The 25,560-nt window shown below is 35.7% G+C and overlaps 3 protein-coding genes across 3 annotated transcripts in view; all 3 read left to right on the plus strand.

Moving 5' to 3' along the window:
• Nucleotides 1–5,773, plus strand: part of LOC128855045 (uncharacterized) — a 105,709-nt gene extending 99,936 nt beyond the window's left edge. The window contains exons 13-16 of the mRNA XM_054089627.1: nt 1,952–2,094; nt 2,629–2,930; nt 3,978–4,099; nt 5,337–5,773. Coding sequence (XP_053945602.1) covers nt 1,952–2,094; nt 2,629–2,930; nt 3,978–4,099; nt 5,337–5,773 — 1,004 coding nt within the window. The remainder of the gene's footprint in view (nt 1–1,951; nt 2,095–2,628; nt 2,931–3,977; nt 4,100–5,336) is intronic.
• A 30-nt stretch (nt 5,774–5,803) lies between these two features.
• On the plus strand, nt 5,804–9,022 carry LOC128855046 (uncharacterized). The gene has a single exon (XM_054089628.1). It carries the CDS (start codon nt 5,804–5,806, stop codon nt 6,317–6,319), a length of 516 nt encoding a protein of 171 aa, XP_053945603.1. The 3' UTR covers nt 6,320–9,022.
• Nucleotides 9,023–25,136: 16,114 nt separating this feature from the next.
• Nucleotides 25,137–25,560, plus strand: part of LOC128855047 (carcinine transporter) — a 53,036-nt gene continuing 52,612 nt past the window's right edge. The window contains exon 1 of the mRNA XM_054089630.1: nt 25,137–25,388. The gene's annotated coding sequence lies outside the window, so the exon portion shown is untranslated. The remainder of the gene's footprint in view (nt 25,389–25,560) is intronic.

The following is a 25,560-nucleotide window of genomic DNA, read 5'->3' on the forward strand; positions in this document are numbered from 1 at the left end:
GTGTTCACTTTAATTTTCAAATGTCAACTAAAAAATTATCTCTGCCGCTACCTCCGCTAACAGTTTAGTTGTTTACACCTAACGGTTAACCAATTTACATGAGAAGCGTATATGGGTCTGCACAGACCCATGTGAGCTTAATTAACGAAATTAGTTTAAAATTATTATTTTTACAACAAATATAGCAAAAATCTTAATTTTGCTACTTCATTGTGTTTAGCACACTACATTTTAGGAAGTCATGGACTAAGAAGCCTCAGATATTAAAAATAAGAGATCTACATACATTTAAAGATCGAATGGGTCTGGCCAGACCCATATGAACATCGGAGGGTTAAAAAACAAAACCACTAATAAGCCGACTTCATTGTGTAAAATTCCAAAATAATGTAAGTGAACCCAAACTTTTGACCGGTAGTGTACATTATTAAAAAAATTTAAATATCGGCATAAAAAAATACATTTCATGTGATATTCATATTGGAACATTACTTTATTTTATAAACAATCTAAAAAATCTGCCATACCCATTCAAATAATGTCAGAAATAGCAACTTTTGTATGAAATTACCATGAAATATTATGTGCGTTACGTTATGTAAGGTATATGGTCGGAACCTATGGATATTGTGTTTTTTCATACATAAAAGAACACTTGAACATTAGGCAGTCCGCTTCTCTAGAAAGCTCTATTCTACTAAGATGGTAATTCCACCTACTCGCCGAAGATGTAATAAACCTCCCTCATTGCATTTTCGCCTTTGACTTACCCAGCAAACTGGGATTGCTTACATTATCTGAATTCCATGTGAATTTAGATAGCAGAATGTCTCAAGATTGCACCTCGTCGGCCTTGGAGATGCTCTCTAACGCTAAAAACCCATATCGCTAAGTATCGAGTGCTTTTTAAGAGCTTGAGAACTTAAGATGAAAGAAGAAATATAGTCAGAATAATTTTTTTTTATTATAATCTGGTAGATAATTTCCTGAATGTGATGTCCGACACATGTCCGCCGCGACTATGAGATGCGTGATCAATTCACTCAGTCCAATTTTGGCCGTATGGTGCCAATAGTGGCTTGAATATTGCAATAAATCGATTGTGAAGCGCGCTGTATGGCAAGCTGCGCCGTCTTGTTGGAACCAAATTTCGTCGATGTTTAACTGATTAATTTTTGTAAACAAAAATCCAGTGGGCATGGCTTGATAGCACTCGCCATTCACCGTAACGGCACCTCCTTCCTCATTTCGAAGAAATAAGGGCCGATGATGCAGCCAGTGCTCTCTGAACTTTGCGGACAGATCTATTTTTTCACAGTAATTTCCCCCAATTTATAAGCATTAAACGATTCTATTGACTTGACAAACCTTGCTGAATAGAAATGTCAGCACAGTTTGCAATATTTAGTTATCGAATTTGATAGTTCTCATGCAACTAAAAAGAAAAACCGATATCTGCTAACTTTTATTGTAGTAAAGCTGTCAGTAGCAGTTTCGACGTCATGAAAGCAAATATGAAAAGTTGTCATTAACATTAACTAAAAAATCGAATGGCTTTTGTAAAGTAAACTAACCTTTTTATATTAACTGTTCTCTACCAGGCCAGATGACTTTTAATTGAGGTCGAAATATCGGCAAATAAGTTCCACCAATAATTCCATTTTTTATTTCATTGTTAAATCATAGTTGAATTTATAAAATAAAATTACGAAAACTCAAATTGTTCTCATAGTGTAAAATTAATGCTCAGACCCATTGCTTTAATCTACTCCCATTCCCTAAAACTACAAAGATTTTCCGACAGCAGACGGCGCTACTGATTTAACACATTACTTATAATCAATACCCTCCCTTCCCTCTGAACCTATCAACGCATTTTGTGTATTTAAGCACAGCCAACACTGCATTACAAAACTAATCCTTTTCTCCCCCTTTCTTACTTTTGATGCAGGTACCCAAGCATTGGTGCGACCAGGCAGCCCGCAAAGCTCCATCTCCACTGAGGATCGCACTTCGTTAGCGCCAATTTGCAAAGCCAAAGCACTTGTCGATAGTATGCCGAATCCGTACGACAAGGACGCCCTAAAATTTAAGGTAAGTAAGCAGCTCAAAAACAAATAGACCGACAAACAGCTGCCAATGATAAGTGGCAGTTGGCTGTTGATTGCAGGCTTTTGACTGCTGGCCTTCTGTTAGCACTGCCAGTAAGAGTGCCAGTATCAATAAATTGTATGCTAGTCATATTGCTAACATAATTACATATTTCTACACGATACACTTTAAGCCAAAACTTTATTGAAGTGCTCTCAATGCAGCCTTTACCTTTCGACTTTTATACACTTTTCTGAAATTTCTTACAGCACTTGCAGGAACTGACACTTGCAGTGATGGTGAAATTTCAAGGTTTCAGTAGTCTTGGAGATAACCGTTGAGTGCACTTGACTGCCTTAAACTGATTTTATTCAACGGCAGCAAAAATATTTTTTATTTGGCTTTTTGTTTTTGTTTCCTTAACTACATATATATGCATGTATTTGGCAACAGGCAAAAATCGCTTCACTTCACTACGTTGCCTTTACCGGTGCACTCTCTTTAACTTATTTATTTGCCTCTTTGTGCTCCTTACAGAAAGGTGATATAATCGATGTGCTGTCAATGAATGCATCTGGTATCTGGAAAGGTCGTTGTCACGGTCGTGTCGGACACTTTAAATTCATCAATGTTGAAGTGTTGCCCGAACAACGTTTGAAGTCATCGAATAGCAAAAATCTCTGTGCCGGTGGTTTGGGTATCGGCGGCGTAGTAGGCGGAGTTGGTATGAGTAGTGGCGCCAGCATGCGACACGCAAGCAACAACGGTCCCAGTTCAGTGGAAGATTTACTCTTTCGGATTGGGCTGAAGGAGTACACATCGGTCTTCGTTTTGAATGGGTAAGTGGCGTAAAATCGAATAAATGAACGGAAGATAGTAAAAGTCTGGACTATTCAGCGCTTTTGGTTTATTTCAAAACTTCCAGAAATTGAGCTTAGCTTTTATGCACATGACAAACCAAATAATGAATGATTAAATAAGTATCACTCATTTGCTTTAAGAAGGTCATAATACAGAAAAATTAAAAAATCGGGAAAAACGGCTTCAAAGGCTGCAATTCACTATGCCTTCCAAAATAAAAGAAAATACGTGTTTATATCTAATAAGATGATAGATGTAGTAGCGTAAGAGGAGAGCTGGTGGTTATTTGTGCGTACTTATCTAAAAAAAATGATTTTAGAAATGCTGTAGTGCTGTAATCTTCTTTTTTTATATAATCAGTGGGACTTCTTTTTCTTGAAGAGCGTGCACAACCAAGCTAAGATTTTCGATTTCTTATGAACTGACATATAAAAAATGAGCTTAAGCGAGACTAGACTAGTCACACCTCATACTTCATATTGAAAATCGGTAATGGTGTTCTGAGCTGCTTTATCGCTGCCAATTGGGCAACTTAGCGCTGCTATTTGATTCCATTCAATTTCTTTATGTGTTATCTAAGATTGATGCTAAGCAGCGAAGAAATGTAGGAAATCATTAGTTGAGAAAATTCACATTCGCAGGCACATAAGCATAGACCTTCTAATGAGGAAAATGGGACGCCACTCTGAAGTAATGCGAAAGCGCTTCACGGGTGAGCGACGATTTCAAAGGAGAGGCAGTTTTATAGTCTCCGGACATACATTAGCTGCGACGCCAACATTAGGCATTTTAGACCTCCTCATCTGTCAGAAAAAAAGATCTATGTTAAGCAAGCAATTCTGAAATAATTCAAGTCGATAAGGCAAATGTTACGGAAGTGATTCATAAAATATAACCAGAAGCTCCAGCAAAGTATTTAAACCCCTGTTTTTATTTTAAAAGAATTCGATGCTTAAGCTCCCAATCTTACTTCACTATTTTACATTTAAATTTTATTTTATTTTATTTTTTAATATATCTTCTAGTTACGAGGATCTTGAACTCTTCAAGGAGTTGGAGCCAGCTGATTTGGATTACTTGGGAATTGTAAATCAGGAGCATCGCGCCAAATTGCTGACTGCTGTGCAGTTGTTACATGACATTGAATGTAAGTGGATAACTAATCAACCTTAACCGCCAAATAGATATTATTATTTTCTGCTGTCCTGCACACTTTGTATACGAATATTTTAAAAGCAAAAGTAACTTTAAAAAAAAAAAATTTTTTTGGTCGTTTTCCTTCTCGCTTTATTAAGAGGTTAGACCACTGAAGCGGAGAAAAAACATTTTTTTATTTTCTAATAAGTTTTTTTTTTGAATGGCGCAACGGGTACTTTTTTAAGACCGTGAGAACTTAAAATGATAATACAGCGCCGAAATATAGTTGAAATGAATTTTTTTTATTAAGATCTAGTCGATAATTTCATGGGATTTATTTGTTGTATCCGACTTACTATATGTTCGTCGCGGCTACGAGTTACATGGTTAAACGATCAGTCCAATTTTCGGCTACTTTTTCTAATAAATCTGAACAAAAACTCTAAATGAGCCGAATCAGCAAAAATACGATACAAGCGATGGTTATTTTTATAGGCACCTAAGCCAAGATCGTCAAAATTTGCCACGTCGTCGAAGGACAAAGTTCCAAAAGTTGAGAACGACGACGAATCAACACTTCTTAACACTTCGCTCTATAAACTTCGCGAATACATCTTCTTTTTTTTCAAAGGAATACATCTTTTTTTCAAAGGAAATTTCTACATTTTGGCAGCGTTGTTCGGGCGTCAATCGATCAATGATGATGTTCCAAACCTTACTTAACAAAGCTTGCCATTCCATTGTTATCGATATCGATAGTTCTCATGCAGCTAAAAGATACTTCCGACCCGCGAATGCGAATTTCTATTGAAGTGCGTAATAGTTTTTTTGATTTATCGATGCTTGCGAAAACAAGTACCTATTAAAAAGAAAAACATCGTCCCGTATGTTTTATAAGGGAAATTATATAATATTCGAATAATCGAAGAATTCTTCCATGCAGCATATAATTGCGAAGATACAGTTAATCGATCGAAACTTCTTTGAGTTATTAGTCCGGCCTACAAAAAAAAGTGCTACCAAAGTTTTGGATACACAGCGTTCTAAGAAAGGCTAGGCCTCGCCAAATTCTAAAGATAAGTTTTCGGCCCATGTCCAACTTTTACTCCTATTTTTATAATATTGGCACATTTATTATGTAAAAAAATACGGTTTCTACAGTGGTCCAACCTCTTAAACAATTTAGTCCCCCTTAACGCATAATAATGACTTACTTTTCGCTATAGCTTCCCATTTCTCTCAAACAGGTTCAGATGGTGATATCGCCGGCTCCAGTTCGGAGAATGACGAGACTCGCTTGAATAACATTAATAAAAAGCACGGCGCATCACCGTTCGGACGCCGTCATTTTCCACGCGATTCGGGCTGTTACGAAGGCTCACCTGTGCCCACCTCACAGACACCCACCCAGAATATACCCTCCACCGATGAGTCGAATAGCTTGGACGATGTTGTTACCAAATGTTCCAGTGAGATTATGAAGCGGGTCGAGAGCGCTCGTCGCCAAAAGGAGAATCCCTTTAAAGCCGGCCTATCGGCACGTGTTGGCAAGAAGGCGCTCTTGGGCAGTAGTCTAATGAGCGAAGACACGTTGACACGCGGCGGTGGTCTTAGCGAGAAGTCAAGCGACTCCGGCGTCAGCAGTAGTTCGCTGTCTTCGGGGCCGATGAAGAACAGCACTTAACACTTACCCACCATACTCGCCCATGAGCTGATGCTTGGTGTCGGCCTACCCGGTCCCGGCGTGGGTTTGGTTGGTGGTAGCATTGGCGGTGCGCTGGGTGGTGGTGGCGCCACATCACCTACCACATCCACCGCATCGGCGGGTATCGTTGGCTGCGGCAGTGGCAGCAGCAATGTCAGCCTAATGGGCAACGTTGCAGGTGGCGTGCAGCTGGGCTCAGCATGCAGTACACTACCACATCCACCATCTTCCGCAGCTGCGGCTGCCGCTGTATCCAACGCTTTGGCAGCTGCATCGGCAACATGTGGTGCAGTGGGCAGTGCAACGGCGAATTTGAATCGAAATTTGGTAATATTAAGAAATCATTTGAGGAAAAATACGAACACAATGCCAGCAGTAGCATTAGCGCCAGCGTCGGCAACTACAACACCTATGACAACGAGTATAGTTGCATTCAACGATGTCACACCCACCAACACCAACACAAATACACTCAATAGCACACACACTAACAATATGAATACAAATTTGGATAGCGATCAATAGCCCAGCGGTAAATTGAGTGAATGCAAAAATGGATTTTTTAATTTAGTTCGGAAATTGCGTTATATTAATTAAGTGGAAAAAGTAGAAAAAATTAAGAAAAATATATAATTGAATTGAAAAAATAAAGCACTATAATGTTTATTTAGCTGTACATATATTTATGTTATATGTATGTAAATTGCTGTGATGATGCGTTCGAATGAGCTTCAGTTCAAATGTACAGTAAGTTAAAAAAATGTAACGTAAAATGTATCTGTGTACCACCACATATTCATTTCGAACATCGCATACACACTACACCTATGCATAGGCACATTGCATACACAAACTACAACGCTTTGATAAAAAAAATGTATTTAATACGAATATTTTGTATTTGTAATTTCAGTACTTCCTCAGGTGATGGCATTTAATAAATAGCAATTAATTATTGTATATTTTTAACAGCAGCTTTTATGCATATATAAATTCAGAGAACAACACAAACAACAATAACAAATGAGAAAGTTAATTTAACCATTTTTATTAAAAACAAAACCGAAAAAAAAAAAAATTATAAAAAATTTAAAAAGTTAGCATTGCATTTACAATCCACTTTCAAACACACTCGTATGTGGTATAGCATTTATATATTATTGTATAATACATATACATGTGTGTGTACACTTGGTGGTCAAATGAAAAATGAACTACACTCACACACACACACACACACACACACACACGCACGCACTCGCGCATAAATACATTAACATAATAAAAACGTGATATTTCAATACGTCCATGACTTTGTTTTGCGATTCATCGTTACATACATACATATTAGTTGTATCTGTACTTTATTAGTATTAAAAGCGTTTTTTTATACTTAAATTGCATTTAAGTTAATTTTATTACTGTTGAAGTTTTTCAATTCTTATTTTGCTTTTTCTTTGAGAACTGCCACCAAACTACAGAACCAGCTTTTGACTCATTTCAATGTCGTTCAACTTGTTATTCCTGCCAATTGCTTTACAAATATGTGTATGAAAATATATGAAAATGAACAAGAACTGAAATTCATATGAGAATATAGGGCCCTCCAATTACGGCGACAAAAAGATAGATCAAGTGTTTTCGCCACTCGACAAACCTCCACGATTATTTATGCAACGAAGAGGCTTCTCATAAAACATATCTGTCCGACGCATGCTGGCATATACATACAGGATTTGATTGAAAAGTAACGAGTCTTATTTTTTTTAAGCAGTTTTATTAAACCTTTTGGCTTATACAACTAATATTCTTCAAAATAGGACCCTTGAGCGTCAATACACTGCTGGTAGCGGTCCTTCCACTGCAGGAAACATTTTTTAAACTCATCCGCCGGAATCGCGTTCAATTCGGCTGTCACAGTTTTTTGGATTGCCTCGATGGAGTCAAAACGCCTCCCCTTCAGCTTTCTTTTCAGGCACGGCAACAAGAAGAAGTGCGGAGGGGACAGGTCTAGGCTGTAGGGAGGGTGGGGACGCACCGGAACCCCCATCTTGGCCAATGCAGAGGTGCAGAGGAAGGCGGTGTGCGCCGGCGCATTGTCGTGATTAAGGGTCCAATTGGCACACACTTAGCGCATTTCAAGTTTTCCGGTCACGATTTCCCGCACATTGTAATTAGTTAAATTTAACTCTTCACTGATCTCACGTAGACTAGCACGACGGTCAATGTTCAAAAATTCAAGAACCCGGTTCATATCTTCGTCTGTTTGCGTCGTCGAAGGCCTTCCAGATCGCTGTTCGTCTTCGACGTCCTCCCGACTTGTGCCACCGTTTTACCTGGGCACTGGACAGAGATTGGTCCCCGTAAGCCTCCTTGAGTAGCCCAATGGTTTCTGTACTGGTTTTGTTTAGCCTTACGCAAAATTTGATCGAGTAACGTTGCTCCAACGATCACTGCATTTTCGCCACTGCAAAATCCTAACACACTTTTAAAACAGCTTTCACGCGTGGAGCGATGTTGACTGCCCCGCTGTTGCCAGCGAACTGGGACCGGTTTCTTGTGGAAGGGGAAGGACTAACGATCATTTTCCCCCACCAGCCGATTCGGTTGATCGCTTGGCAGACGCTCTGCGCGGGAAGGCTCATTACTTTTCAGTCAAACCCTGTACAGCTAAGAAGTCCAGTTTCCACGATTCTACACCTTTTCCTTGAGTCCATCAGAAATCATCAAATGCACTTCAGAATGGTCGAATGTACTTCAGAAGCCTTCAAATGAATTTCAGAGTGAACCGTAAAATGTATTTCCGAGCAGTCAATTGAGCATCTGAAATCATAAAATGTGTTTAAGAATAGGCAAATGTTCATCAGAAACCGCAAAATGTATTTCTGAATAGTCAATAGTACTTCAGAAGCAATGAAATGAGTTCCAGAACCCATAAAAGGAATTTCATAAATCGTAAAATGTATTTCAGAAACCAAAAAATGTACTTCAGGATAGTAAAGTCTACTTTAAAAGTTTTTAAATAAATTTCAGAATAGTCAGTTATACATATTTCGGAAATTGTAAAATGTATTTCCGAGCAGTCAATTTTACATCAGAAGCAGTAAAATGTATTTCAGAGTAATCAAGGTGTACTCCAGAAACCGTAAAATGTATTTCAGAATAGTCAGTAGTACTTCGGAAATCCAAATGTGTATTTTAAAACAGTCAATTGTGATTCAGAAACCGTAGACCCGTACTTCAGAAGACGAAAATTGCTACACGTTGTAAAGTATGCATAAAAGTGATTTAAAATACATTTACTTTTTTAACATATTTTCTAAATTATATGAAAATAGAAATAGTTTGTGAACTTAAGAAGGAAGAAATTATATAATTAATGCAGATTTAACGGGCACAATTAATTAAAATAGTGCATCTGGATTGAATGGCTATGTCACAATCATAGCCAACAACTATCGTCTTTTCCTCGTCAATAAGTAGCTTTGAGTACGAGAGCCTTTTCGGATTGGTTCATAAATTAAATCCGCATTAGTTTGTGAATTATTAAGGAGAATTGACTGCTCTGAAAGACTTTTTACCCTGTCTGGAATACACTTGACACTTTCTTGAGTACTCTTGAAAAATTTGTAGTGCTTAGATGCAGCTGGGGTTATATTGACTTTGTGAATATCGATCGATTGCGGCTTATTAAGAAATTTTATAGAAGATTACATAAACCGAAGTAAACATTATTATTATAAATGGACAACTGGTCATATGTACATATATTTGGTAAACGTTCATATATTTGGTATGAGATATCAGCACTTGCCAGTTGAATACCTATGAAATCAGTCTGTGTCTATTAACTAAATGTATATTCAGTACTACAAGTTGGAGAATGGGATAAAATAAATTATTCTTTGCAACGGCCTTTCTTATATACGCGCCTTTCCGGTCTCTCAAGAAATTTGTGAATATCCTGCCGAAATATTTTGCATATTATGAGCCAAACCAGTTTTCGTACCATTCTTTCATATTTTCGTTAGGAATGAAATGCTGCTCTGCGATTACGCCATCTGCCAACGATTGCAACGACTGGCACAATAGATTGAGACAACTGTGGGGATTAAGCTGCAGGAACTCTTGTTGCCATATTGATACTATGTGCTCCCTGGCTCGAGGCTCGTTACTCTAAAAACCTGAAAGGAATGTCACATCCAAAAAACCAATTGGATCTAAGGAAAAATCAATTTAAACAGTTTATTTGTGATGAAATTTCAGGCAGAAACCTTGAACAGCTCATTCTTTCAAGCCTATCGTGGCGCCAGTTTTGTACCATCAAAAAAAGTGTTGCAAGCACTTGAAAATATACTATACTAGTCGTCTGATGTCGGGTATGGACTGACAGCAGAAGTTCGAATTAAATGTTTGAACCATGGCAGCGCCTCTTAGTGGGCAGTTTTCCTCAAATCTCATCAAACTCACAGAAAAAGTTGTTTGGATGTTCGGCGTCGTTTTTCGGCTGTTGGTCTGATATTTGACAAATCTGTAATCACCAGTTATCATCCTTTGCAAAAATAAGTCGATTTCGTTTATATTTGAACAAACAATCCCCGGCGTGAATTCGTGTGCTATCCATGCAACTATATTTTTCTTGAGATCAGTGTTATAAGAATAGTTCCAAAAAAAAGGTGTCTGCTGAAATGCTCACATGCTGGTCCGACTTCACAATTTCCCACAATTTAAGGATTGATCTACAATCTGCGTAGTTAATCTTCGGCAAGGACATTACAAGAACGAATAGCTGGAGCCAAGGAGGATAGATATGTTTGGCCATCGGAAGCAAATTTGTGAGAGTAACTTCGGCTCTCTCGTCCCCATGACGTCCTTCGGCAGCAGAGTTATGCCCGCTCATGTCCAATCAGTCGTTGTACAGAAAGCAACGAAGTAGCATGGGGAGTGGCTGCATTGATTTTTTTCTTATATCACCAAAACAATTTCAGTTTAGCTGAAACTGTTACTTTTGTATGCATATGAAAATTGATGGTGAAAAGATTTTTACAGGTGTGACCAATATCAGACCATTAACCGGTTCTCAGCGAATTTGACAGATTTAGCTGCTGAGCAGACATACCGATCCATACCGGTTTGTTTACTAAAAAACTAAGATGCTGTTGATGATATATGAAAAAAATCAGCGCAAACTCCACCTATGTTACTTCGTTGCGTTGGTTTGAACAATGACTCATTGGGCGAGTGTGTGAATACGGGTGAAATGAGCGGGCAGAGTTCGGCTGTGGAGCTGCCTATCACGTGGCAGCCGCCGAAGTTCCGCTCACAATTTGCTTTTACGCCATAGTTATTGGCTAAACCTAGTAATCTATCATCTGTGCAGAATTCGGCTGCCGAGTTTTCCTGTGACGTGGCAGCCAAATTTGCTCGCACAATTTTGTTTTTCGCCATAGCCAATGGTTAAACCTGGTAAATCTGTCATCCTTGGTTGATGTCGAAAATTGACGAAGCTTACTTTTTATGCATACGTCCCTTTATGTTCCAATTTCGATAACTTCGCACGATGCTATCAGAATTTATTATTAACACGTGGTGAAGTATAAATGGCATCAGTTTCGAGTGCTGGGTCTGTAGAAATTACGGTAGTGTAAATAACCTGACTTCATGATATTTGCAAGTACCTTGGCAACACAACAACAAAGTGTATATATTTGTCAACCTAATTTACGAATGCTCTGATTATGCTGCCAGCCAATTTGCAATCAATTGTGAATTGCCTTATAGAAAAAAAACTGCCGTCATATTTATTAGTTTTTTTGTCATATATTTTTATTATATTTTTTTAATTGTTTTTTTATGTTTTTTTTTTTCAAAAATCACTTTTTATATGCCATGCTAGAATTATTTCAATGCATCTACATTAATTAAAGCCACATTTAAAATTGCATACATTTTAAATTGGAAAGCTGCACTGCTGCTAGCGGGAAACGAAATAAAAATAAATAAAATGTATTGTAAATAAAAAATAAAATTTGTTCCAAACGATTTCAAGCAAAATTTATCGTAACAAATAAATTGGTTGGAAAGCTAACTTTGTACATACATAAACACGAGTATTAAAAGCAACTGAAAATGAAAATTTTAACACCAGCAAATTAAATTTAGTAACTAAATGTCAAAATATTCAAATATTTAATAATTCATTGTATTCAATAAGCAATAATCAAAAAAGACACAGTTTTAAATAAAATGTATGTAACTAAAGATAAATCATACACAAACAAATATATTTATTGAGAAGAAGTATCTGTATGTAGAAACGAAGGTGTAAGGAAGGAAGTGGAAGGAGCACAAAGTTTAAGTTTTAAGCCATTGATTTAGAAACAAAATGGGATCAAAGAAATTCGCTAACATATTATGTGAATGTATATGTAGCTACACACATACATGTATAAAAATATAAATATAAAAAGTGCGTGGAGATGGCACGCATAAGTTGTTACGAATACATTATTAGGGAAATCAAACCATATTCAATTTTTAAACAAAAGCAAAACTATCTTATATTATAAGCATTAGCGAATACATACACATACACACACAGTACATAGTTACCACAAATTATGTAAATGAGTAATGGCTTAAGTTTATTGTAAAAGTGTATTAAAAATAACTGCAGTAGCCGTCAGAAATAACGCTTTTTTATTAATATACATACATACACACAAAGAAACGAGCATTTAAGTAAGAAAATCAAACGAATATGCAGAAGCTAAATGAAATAAATGAGACAAAAAACCTATTATTAGTATTAGTCAAAAAAAAAAAGAAGAAAAAACAAGAAGAAGCAAAAAATTGTAAAAGTGATACAAAACTTATTAGACACACATACATACACACATACATACACGCATACATTCATGTACATGTATGGTATAAATGTACGAGTAGATAAATGCGAATTGCAAGCATCGAATTGTTTCCCAAGAGGGAGTCAAAAACTGTAAAAAATTTATTTAATTTGCTTTTTAATACAAAAAGAAAAATTGCATTTCAAAAATATTCTATAGACTTTTAGTGAAAAAGCATTTTAACTCCTCTAATATAGGGTTGCCAAGCCAAATGAATTAATTTATAGTAAAAAAAAATTAACAGCGCACATATTAGGTATTAAAACATGTACTTGAGAAAATGAACTTCTAATAAAATAATTTGCTAAACGAGTCAATTTTTAATTTAAATGCCTCTTTGAATCCACTTTTTTTGGCTTTTGCACACATTTTATTACAAAAATATGGTTACACTTTCAGGCAAACAATGAAATTAAAATTGAAAATCGCAACGAAAATTAAAAAAAAAATTCTCACTCGTATAAGGTAGTAGTCCGGTGTAACGACCGAAATTTCGACGTTTTTTCATGAACCTTTTTTAAAAAGAAAATAAAATGCCATCGTTTTAAAGTGTTTACATGTTTTTATTGGTGTTTTGAGGTATATAAAATTTTTTTTTTAAAGTAAATTTTATATTAATTTGTTTAAAATTTTTGACGTCAAAGTGGAGTCCTTAAAAAAAAGATGAGTTGGTTCGCGGAAACACACAGCCTTCCAAAGACATCTCAACTAACAATTCAAAGAGATTATTATTTTGTAGACTTTACTATAGGTCCCGAACCTGTTTGCTTCAAAAAGTTCAAAATTAAAAAAAAAAAACAAGATTTTTTTTATTGAAAAATTTTTCAAGATGTTAAAAATATTCATACATTTATATGCACTGCTATGCAACAGACAGTTGTGAATATAGACAGTTCAAATTTCAAGCCCATCGGTCAAGATTTGCGCGAGTTAAGAGTCCCACCGACTTGAATATTAAAATTAAATTAAATTTTTAATTAAAAAATAAAACGCGTTTAAAGTTTTCGGTATGGAACTCTATGCATTGAACTGAGATAGGCTGAGCTGCATCAAAATTCAAAACGTAAATATTTTGACATTTTCCCACCTCAATCCATCGAGTGTGACCTTTCTAGGGTATTAGGACATCTTTTAAGCACAATGTTTTTTTTTGTTTTTCGAAATTTCGACAATGGCCTAACCTTCTAAATGAAAAATTTTATCACATTTTTCAAAATTCCTGCAATTTATGCAATAGTAATGAAAATTAAAAAAATGTAATTTCTTTTTTTACACACAAATTTTCAATTCGATGGCAATTCAATGGCGACGGCACCCAAATGCTTTGAATGAAAATCAAATCAAACGAAATACATTCTTTGAGACACTTGTAAGTATTGTATAAAAATTTGATATTAAGGAATAAAATACGATTTGAGTATAAGTTAAAAATACCCATAAATCAATTAGTGAAGCTTCAAATAAACTAAATATCTTAAATCTCATGCAAATTCAATGTAAGTCAATAAAGGCGATCTAAACGAATAAATTAAATGTACGTGGATGTTGAGCAAAAATTCTAGCAAAGAAAAATTTAAATTCAAAAAACACAATGCAAAACTGAATCAAAGGCAAAAAGGTAAATTTTATTAGCATACATACATACATATGTGCAGTTGTATGTGTATGCATTGGAGTATGAAGATTTAAATTGCATCAATACAAAAGTTAAACAAAAAATAAAGCAAATTTAAGTAATTGCATTCAGAATCAAATATGTGAAAATAATTTTAACAATAATATGCGTATACAGTATCGTGCAAAATCTAAGCCATTTTTCTACGAGGTCATAGATGACAACTTTTCAAAAACTTGTAAAATATTTGGTGGCATTTCATCACTCAAATACAGGTTTTTATATTATATTTATGCCTGTAAATGCCGTACTTTTTCACTAAATTGACTAAGTAGTAAGTTTCGACGAAAATATCTGCGCAAAATCTATCCAACGTTTTCTTATAAGCTCGACCTAGCATGGATTTTTTCGCTTTGATCTAGTTTTGGCCTATCTTATGTAAAGGGTGGTTAAGTTTCAAGGGCCGGTGTTGATTTTGAATAAAATACAATTTTTTTAGGAAAATATTGTCATTTCTCTTTATTATAATAATATTAGTACAGCTCAATTACTTATGGAACAAAATATCGGCCATATGGCCACCGCGGCCTCGGCGGCACACCTCCATCCGATGGTCCAAATTTTCGATGACGCTGAGGCATAATTGAGGTTCTATGCCGTTAACGTGCCGAATTATCTCATCCTTTAGCTCTTGAATTGTTGCTGGCTTATCGACGTACACCTTTTTTCAAATAACCTCAAAGAAAGGAGTCCAACGGTGTCAAATCACATGATCTTGCCGGCCAATTGACATCGCCGCGACGTTAGATTATTCGGCCATAAAATTTTTCGCGCAAAAGAGCCATTATTTCGTTAGCTGTGTGACAAGTGGCACCGTCCTGTTGAAACCACATATCGTCCACATCCATATCTTCCAATTCGGGCCATAAAAAGTTCGTTATCATCTCACGATAGCGAACACTATTCACCACAGTAACTGCCTGACCGGCCTCATTTTGGAAAAAATACGGCCCATGATGCCGCCGGCCCATAAACTGCACCAAAAAGACACTCTTTGTGGGTGCACTGGTTTTTCGGCAATCACTTTTGGATTATCATTCACCCAAATGCGGCAATTCTGCTTATTGACGAATCCACTGAGGTGAAAATGTGCCTCATCACTGAAGATGATTTTCTTCGAAATTTGGTCATTCACTGTTGCCCGTTTTCATAATAAGCCTGAATAACTTTAACGCGTTGCTCGATTATGTATCTTTCCATGGTTCAAATTGAGTTAGACTGAAATTGAAAAATATTAAATGAAATGCAGAAAAAAACTTGACGCTTAGGTGTGGTTCATCTTCAACACTGACCCTTAAAATTTAACCACCCTTTACATTAAAGCTATGTCTTCTAATATGTCTTTGGGAATTAAAATTTTCGAAATGCTTACAATATTGCCTTTACTATAGCAGCACTCATAGCTGCACCAAATGCTTACTGATATAAGGTGGCGCAAAATTAATAACCCTATAGGAAGATTTACAATTTTTGTAATACACTTCAATCATATTTGACACTTGTGCGCTAATAAGCTGCAGTATACAAACAGGCAGGCAGTCAAAATAAAATAATTACTCAAAATAAGTTTATTTTTTGTAAAAAAGTTATTGAAAGCCCAAATTGGATGACTAATTGTGCGCCACCCGAAAACTAAAATGTCGTATATACATAAAATTGCATTGAAATAATTTCAGTTTGGACGATTGAGCAATTTTCTTTATATAAATTAAATGTGCAATTCTTTTTAAAAATTGCTTAACGATCTCTCTCGGCTTGTATGAGAATAAGTTGGAGTGGGTCGAACAACTATTAAATTGCGCATACACCCATTGTTCGGTGTTTGCCCCAGCTTCTCTTCCAACTTTTTGTGAATGTTCTGATGTTTCCCAACAAATCCAGGAACCTACTATTTCATGCTGTTTCCAAATAGCAGTTATCTTTTATGAGAAATTTTTGCATGCTCAAATGTCCTCTGATATTTGTTGGACTGTAAATCAACTAATGCACCAATTCTACGTGAATAATGGCATAGCATAAAAATATATGTAAGTGAGTTGGTGGCACCTGATAAGGTGACGCTTTATTCCGAGCGGAACCTCAGTGCGAATAAGAATCAAAAGGAGAGATATTTAATAAAAAACAACAAAAAAATAACAAAATATTGTATAATTCAGCCGAAGTTTTGAAATATTTAACTTTCACATCTAACGGTTAAATGTACATATATCAAATTAGCATGAGTTTCTTAGGTTTTTCGCATCCTATTTACTCCACAAATCTTCGATTTAACTTAATTAATGAATTCCTCTCAATTATTTTTTTGTTTCCTACTCTTCACAATCTCTATAGGTAATTTTTTTTATGAATCTATTGTACAATAAACAGATCGATTACAACAAATAAATTAGCAGGTAGTAAAATTTCCAGTTATGCAAAAAGATGGTGCTTAGATGATGCACAATACTGTATGTGAATGTATGTATATGAGAAGCAAAGACAAGCAAATATAAAGTTATATTATAATTAATAGAATAAATAAAGTATTGAGAGATTTCCAAATAAAAAACACATATCTAAAAATCAATTGAAAGCATTTTTCATTTACCTATGGAATATTCATGCGCCGACTTATCGTATATTTTTGTAAGTATGTTACAAGTAAATGTAGTAAGTATTAGCAAAAGAAGTTCGAAGGGTGAATAGGTTGTTTTAGCCGAATTTTTAGCGGATATCTGCATACATATAGTATGTACGCAGTTGCTTGGCAAATCTTTATTTACTCATGAGTAGAGAATCACAAAATATCAATTTTTAAGGCCGAATCGAAACGAGAAGAATTTCGGTCAATTTCAGCCAAAGCCGAATCGAAAGCGAACCGGACATTTCAAAACAACCAAGTAATAAACAATAAATTTTTGTTTTTTTAATCCGGTATTTTTGTTAATATAAAAGCAAAAAGAGTAAATGAAGCTGCAATTAGTGGTGTCGCACCTTAGCCATAATCGTAAACAATCAGGTGTTCAGATCAAACATATGGGCATCACTGTAAACGATTATAGGTGCCGCACCATAACGTCATAATGATAACCGTAGCCGTATATATCGACTGAACTTTGGTTCTTCCCCGTTACCGTAAGCAGCTGTGGAATACTTTGTTTGATATTTCCGATAAAATTTTAATTAATTGAGTAAGCGGAAAATCATCCATGTTTTTATGATAAAATGCAAATGTAGTCTTTAAATCTCCTTCAATATCAGCTATATATGGTTACGGCATGACTAATCGACAAATGCTGTAATGTTGCGGTTATGGTTATGGGTATGGCTATAGCGTTAGAGCTACGGCATCAATTTCAACTCAACATGTACTTATATTTGGGAAGATAACAAAACGAATTTACATATACATAGTTAGCATTTTAACCTTCCAAGCAGCATCGTCAATCGTAAATAAAGCAGGCTTGCAGCACCGAATAATAGCTCGCTCACAGTACGTTCACATTTGCAGTAATTAGCAATAAATCCAGAAAATTAATCTATAGCAGATTACCTGCAAAATTGACAATCAACTGTCAATACTGCTTTGAAAGGTTTGTCTTCATAGAAATTGCTTTGGTGGAATATTTTGGAATTTTAGGTTGGTTTAATTGCACGGAGCTACAAAGTAAAAAAATCGAAAGAACTCTTGAAGTGATATAGTGCACGTTTTAGGTCAAGAATGTGTTCGAAATAAGCTATTTTTCATCTTCATACATTGAAAACTGTAAAAGTTACGATTTTTTTTTTTAAGTTTTTTTCCATATGGTTAAAAATCCAGCCGGACCGGGACTGCGAGAGAATACCGCATGACCGATAGTGCTTTACTGCTCATTGTGGCTAATTTTGAAAGACTTCAATAAGTTTACATAACTATGAATACATCTAAAATATCAAAACTCATTATAACACAAGCTTATCTAATCCAAACTGACCAACCGAAGCTTGCATGGCACAGCAGAACTGTTTGCAATCAGAATGTGTGATAAGCGTAATCATTTTTGTTACATCTGCGGAATGTTTGTTAACAATAAGCATCGTGTGAAATTCGCAAAAAGTATGGTCGTGGTTGAAGGAAATAACCTTCTTTTTGAACGCACATATATTGAAAGACAGTGGTTTGAACCTGAATATGTTTGTTCAATGTGCACTACTACAATTAAAAAATGAAGATATGAAAAACGCGACACGTGTCTTTTACCGTTAACGATTCCGATTGTTTGGCATTATCAAAAGATCCACTAGCAGGAAGATTGCTACTTTTGTCAGACTAACATCACAAGTCATCACTGCAAAACTCGTGACCGTATAAAGTATGCGAATGTTATAACTATCTCCAAACCAGTCTTACGAAATATCCAAGACGAGCAAATTTCAACAAAGAAGACAGAAGATTCATCTGAATCCAGTGACGGAAATTTAAATCCAGATAGTGTAGATAGACCTTATATTCCAATTGGAGCAACTTTAAATCTTATCTTTATCGTGAACTTGTACTAGATTTAGTACTATCCTCAAGACAAACAGAAATTCTCGGGTCCAGATTAAAGCAGTGGAATCTTGTGGAAAATGGATTCAAAGCGACATTTGCAAGAGATAAGGATATAACATTCTTTGAACAACTTTTCAAAGCTGACGATGTCGGCCATAAACTTGTATATTGTGCGGATGTAGATGAATTGTTTTTCTGCCTCAATCACGCACACCGACCAGATTGGATAGGTTGGCATTGCAAACTAATCAAAATGACTTTGCAATGCAGAAAATCAGCACAATGGGTTCGATTGTCTTACATTGTGTACGGTTGGAATGACTTCGAAAACGTTAGTTTAGTTAGGTAATACTACATCCGGGTAAGTCAGAAAATTGCAGAAGTAAGTCAGCAAATTTTGTTACTTTTTGCATTATTTTTATTTTTTTGACGTTACAATATTCTTCTACGGTCTCTGTTCAACTCGAGAATGTTCTGTTTTTATTTTATTTCTACAAAAACGTTCTTCACTTGGAAAATATCTTATCAATTTTGATGAACGAATGCTTGCCAGATTCGGAATGGACACAGGTATGAGTAAATACAATTAATTATACACGCATTTCGCGAATAAAAACGGAGAACCGCTTTAAATTTGCAAATATGAAAGTAGTGAACAAAACTTTCAGTTTACTGAATTTTTTGTTTTACAAAAAATTCGTTACTTCGACACATTTTGATCGATTTTTGAAATTAAATGCTTTTTAGATTCGGAATAGACACAGCTTTAAGACTTTTTACTAATAAATAAACCTTTCATTTCAATATTGTCGACAGCATCTCGTTAAACTCGCAAAAATCGGAAAAATTTACTAAAATTTAAGTTTTGTGTTGAAAACTCAGATGTTATTTTTGCTTAGCGTGAAAAATAGAAGACATGTGTCAGAAGGACTAACATATCCCTAAACAAAACTGTTTCAAGATTGGAAATCGGATAAAATGAATTTTTAAGGGTCAGAAAACACCCAAAATCGATTTTTTAGCGATAAATAAAAATGTGACGGTGTTAAACTTTTTTTTAACACGGTTCCGCGTCACTGTAGCACCGTGTTATTATTCACGATGTGAAGAAAATCCAAGGAGAAGAAATAGCTAATTTAATTGCGCAATTGGCTACTAGTAATATGAGAATTTCTAAACTGAGATTTCAAAAAATTATGGCAGCAGTACGCATGGAAATTCTATATTACAATTTGTAATAAGTAATAAGAGGGCAAAATGTTTATGGACACACGACTTTTCTTTAATGTGAATGTGCAATTAATAATTTTTAACCCAAATTTTATTAGTATTATGTCTAGAAACCTGTTTTCTTTGCCGGCATCCATTTTATTTAGTTTTTACATTGACGATTTTCTTTGCACTCGTAAAAATAACGATCTAGTACACATAAAACACAAGGTTGTATGTCAAAAAGTATAGTTATTATCTAGGATTATGTTATAAGCTCAGACTTTGGGAGACAAATTTTGTATGGGAAATCTCGCTTTTTAATTACGGATTGGCAGTTAAGCACGAAAAAGTAGATAATCTGCTTATTTGTATATGTGAACGTATTATAACCACACTCGATGGAGGAGCAGATGATATTTCGAAGCTATTAAAAAAAATGTATTTCATACCAGTATTCGAAAAATGTAACAAAAACTAAAGTTGATACAAAAAAGTTTAAAGAAATGTGACCAAAATTCGGCTCTGTCAAAACGAAAATTTAATGTACGCAACTTGCGAAAGTTGGAAAGTCACCCTGTTTTGAAACCAACTTCGCACATACGAGCTTTATTAAAAAAAATAAAGTGAATTTTCAAATTTATTATTATTATTATTTTTTTATATGTTGGCACACAATGGGATTCAATAACTAAGAGTGGCAACCATCGTAATCAAATCTCACCTAAGTGAAAGATAAATATTAGCACGGAATTGTCTATATGGATCATTTGGACAATTGGGAACATTTTTTGTATTTTTGAAGTGAAACTTCTTTAGGCGCGTCGGGGGCCCCAAGGCAGATTGAAAATAGGCGAGTGAAACGGTAAGTTCGGAGCGTTACCGAAATCCGTCAAATGGGCGGGGCCAAGGAGCAGCTGCTCCTTCCCACTCTCGCCTATTCGCTCTCTCGCATCGCAAGCATTGAAGTAGACTGGCGACATGCAGGCAACCGACAATCGACAACCGACAACGGGTATTATAGATAGCCATAAAAAAAAAAAAAATAAATAATTGGCGCGTACACTTCTGTTAGGTGTTTGGCCGAGCTCCTCCTCCTATTTGTGGTGTGCGTCTTGATGTTGTTCCACAAATGGAGGGACCTACAGTTTCAAGCCGACTCCGAACGGCAGATATTTTTATGAGGAGCTTTTTCATGGCAGAAATACACTCGGAGGTTTGCCATTGCCTGCCGAGGGGCGACCGCTATTAGAAAAATGTTTTTATTAATTTTGCTTTCACCGAGATTCGAACCAACGACCTCTCAGTGAATTCCGAATGGTGATCACGCACCAACCCATTCGGCTACGGCGGCCGCTAGCCCGTGCAAATGAGTGCTGTGTGTGAGTATCAGATAAAGCGCCGATTGAATGTGTGTAAGCGGGAAAGCAATAAGAAACTGCTGTGAAGTAAATAGATGGTAGATATGGAGGAGGCGAAGCGATACAATGAGTGCGTTTGCCAAACGAGTGACGATAGTTGAAGTAGAAGGTTGTAAAATGACATTTCCACCGTTTCGGTGATCAAAGCAAATTGATTAACGCGCCAAAAGTAGGCAAAAAATACCATTGGAAGTGCGAAGAAATGTCAGCGTCAAGTGCAACACTGCACCCAAGTGTCAAATTTGAAGCTAATAAGGACAAAAATAAATAGTAGAAATTAATCTGGAGTGATATAGAAAAAAAAAATATGAAAACCTGAATTTAACACGAGAGAGGGGGGAGAGATCTAAACCGGGGCTACCATGCATGGAACAACCAACTTAGAAGTTTCACTTCTACCGTGCGTGAGTCTGACAGACCCTAGTTTTTTTTCAACATTTCGATCCAAGAGATTAATGCGGTCAAAATGATTACAAAGGCTAATTAAGGGGTCAGGGGTTGTCAGAGGCCCGAAAAAATTATGATTTTCAGTTATTTTTGTTTTTTGCAATTGCTTAATTTTACAAAAATAAAAACATATCATTAATACATCATGTTTCGGCTTAACTTAAGCAAAATTTCAAAAAAAAAATAATAATAATTGTAAAAGTTATCGCTGTTTGTGTGCAGCCCGTTTCTCCAGAAGTCCCTTGTGGTGATCACCACAAGTCCTTGAAGATTCATTTAAAATCTATCGGACAAAAGAAATTAGATTTATTATCAAAATTAACAATATGGCGGCCTCGGGAAATATTTTTCAGATTTTCGAGAAAAAAGCCAACAGTTAATTGTTAAAAAAATCGAAATTTTTGAACAAAAAAATCCTTCGATCAGTCACCAGTTGTTTATGTTTTATAAAAGCAGTATACATTTTATTGAAATCTACCAAGTGGTTTTCAAGATACAGTGATCCCCAGTTCAAAAAACATAGTTTTACGCATTTAAAGTTTCGCTATCGATTTATGTAGAGTTATACGAATTATTTAATTACTTTCACTGTGTCATCTATTGCTAGGCCATGTTATAAAGGGTGATTTTTTAAGAGCTACAGGGAAGTTTTTCAAAAAAACACACGTAAAATTCAGAAAAATGCATGAAAATTTTATATAAATCGATAGTACAGTCCATATAATTTAATGTTTGAAGATTATTTCATGCAAATGCTGACCGCGACTACGCTTCAAATGGTCCATCCGCTTAGTCCAATTTTGGCATACTCTTTCCAATGTTTCGGCCGGTATCTCACATATAAATGCTTTAATTTTGTCTTCTAATGCGTTAATTGAAGCAGGCTTGTCTGAATAGACATGAGCTTTAACATAGCCCCACAAAAAATAATCTAAAGGTATTATATCGCACGACCTGGGTGACCAATTGACAGGTCCCGAACGTGAAATAAAATGTTCAGCGAAATCGCCTCTCAACAAGTCCATTGGTACGCGTGCTGTATGGCATGTGACACCGAAACCACGTGCAAGTCAAGCTCTTGTATTTTGGGAAAAAATAAGTTGGATATCATTTCACGGTAGCGCTCACCATTCACAGTTACGTTACGATTCGCAGCATCTTTGAAGAAGTAGAGTCCAATGATACCTCCAGCCCATAAACCGCACCAAACTGTGACCTTTTCTGGATGCATTGGTAGCTCTTGCAATTCCTCTGGTAGGTCGTTCGGCTTCAATTCTTGCACCAACTGTATTTTGAAAGGCTTCACACCTAAATCCTTTCGCAAAATTTTCCACGCTGCTGAGTAACAGAGACCCAATTTCTTCGAACGGCGACGAATCGATAATTGATGGACATCATTAACACTGGCCGATACAGCTGCGATATTTTCTTCAGTTCGCACTCTACGTAAGCGTGTTGGTGGTTTGATGTCCAATAATGTGAATTTGGTTCTAAATTTAGTCACAATAGCTCGAATAGCCGCTTCAGTTGGTCGATTAAGCTGGCCATAAAATGGAAGAGACGCGCGATAAACTTTCTTAACAGAACACGCATTTTTATAAAAAAATTCAAAGATTTGCAAGCATTGTTCGTTTGTAAGACGATTCATGGTCAAATTATAGACCAAACTGAAGATGGTTGACATTGAAACAAAACAGGAAACGTGCGTCAGCTGTTTAAACCCACTGTTTAAAAAGATAATAGCTAAAAAATCACCCTTTAGTTCCTCAGGCGTCATAGCAGCTTCCAAAATATCGATTTGTTGTTACCTACGTAGCATTCTACCTTGTCGTAGATATCATATAGTACTTGCTCTCGAACTCTCCGGAGTGCCTGAGCGGCTTTTGTTAATTAATGAATAAATCGAAAAACATTTGTCGGATTCACTTTAAATTTTCAGATAATATAATATTTTCAAGATATTGTTCTTTAAGAAAATGCAAAAAAAAAATCAATTTATTGAAAATTCTGACTACCCCTAACCCCTTATATGAGCCGATACTTGAAGGATCGCATTCACTTGGTGAAGGATGATTCATCTTCAGCGGTTGGTTTTCTTTAATTCTCCGAAAATGTTAGGCAAACAAATCGTTGTATACCACTCAGAATTGACTGTCTTAAGCCTTCATAAAACGCAATTTGCACGGATCGACGGCCATATTGGGTCTCGTTATACGTTATCGCGTTTCACAGTGGTGATTCAATGTAAAAACGCGATGAAAGTGGATCAATGCACTCTTGTCTCGATAATCCACGCCGAAAATTGTAAAAAATTATCGCATGAAAATCGTCACGAACTAATTCCATTTCGCGTGAGATGAATTGTTCAATTCACTGAAAAAGATCAAATAAAGCTCGTAAGTGAAACTGTTATATGTAAATTAAAAAAAAATAAAACCTTTTCGGTAAAGATATCGAATTATAGCTCATCGCACGTAGCGTTGCAAAGGGAACCCCCGTATTGAGGTCCCTCTAATTGTTATTTAAAGGTTTAGTATTTTAGAAAGGTCAAGCATTAATAAAAATAAGCGATGGTGGATTTGCTAATTCACTTTTCGTATAAAAGTTTGTGAGCAGGGCTTTCACGCAGTGAAAGTGTTCCAGTTTGTAAGCACTAATATGAGGATTAAGTGGAATCGAGATTGCAAAACGAGTGCAAGCACAAGCATGTGCTCTAAAATATCATACATATATAACATATATTACATATACATATATACATAGTTACATATTTACTTATTGGTATAGACGTATTAGCTCGGGCAAGTATGTCTATACCAATCATTCCATAGAGACTAAGGCAGGCCGATAAGTGCGGGTAAGAAGATTCATTTAAGTAGCTTAAGTAGTTACTTAAGTACGTGTCTACACTTATATGCGCACTTAAACGTTTATGAGTGATGCCGCCTAAAATTTACGTACGTACCCACGTGTAAGTTCATTGAAATGCACACATATACACACATGTACGCATATATATGTATATGAATAAGTGCCACACTTAACTGTGTGTTTCAATTATTAAATTGCTTTTGTTTATTATCTTATCCCTCCTTCAATTGCGTGTTTTTTCCGACATTTTGCTCTCTCAAACTTAGTATGTAGTTGCGTTTAATTTGTAGTCTCGCGCTAAACGTGGGTGAAAGCAGATATTCGATATTTGTGTATAACTAAGAGTTACTAAAGAAGTAAAAAATAAAATTGAAATAGCCCAAGCAATTTTTTAAGTATTGAAAAAAGATGTGTGTGATAAAAATGTGATATTAAATTTCCGTGCTGATTCACGTTCGCTACTTTTTATTGTTTCAGTGAAGGTCACACATCTTCACTAAGAAATTCATAGCTATTACGCATGGACTTATGAAAATATATCGAAGTGAAAGAGGTAAAAATTAATTATAAATAAACTTCTGCCAGTTATTATCAAGCTTGGTGGGCAAAGGATCTGTAAATAGACAAACGTAAAACTTCGTGTTTGGATAAAATAGTTGCATTGGGTTTGGCTGCAGCTTCGACTAAGAATGGCCAGACTTTGGCTAACATTTTTGTTTTATTTT

This window comes from Anastrepha ludens, chromosome 2 (assembly GCF_028408465.1).
Source record: "Anastrepha ludens isolate Willacy chromosome 2, idAnaLude1.1, whole genome shotgun sequence".
Taxonomy (NCBI): Eukaryota; Metazoa; Arthropoda; class Insecta; order Diptera; family Tephritidae; genus Anastrepha; species Anastrepha ludens.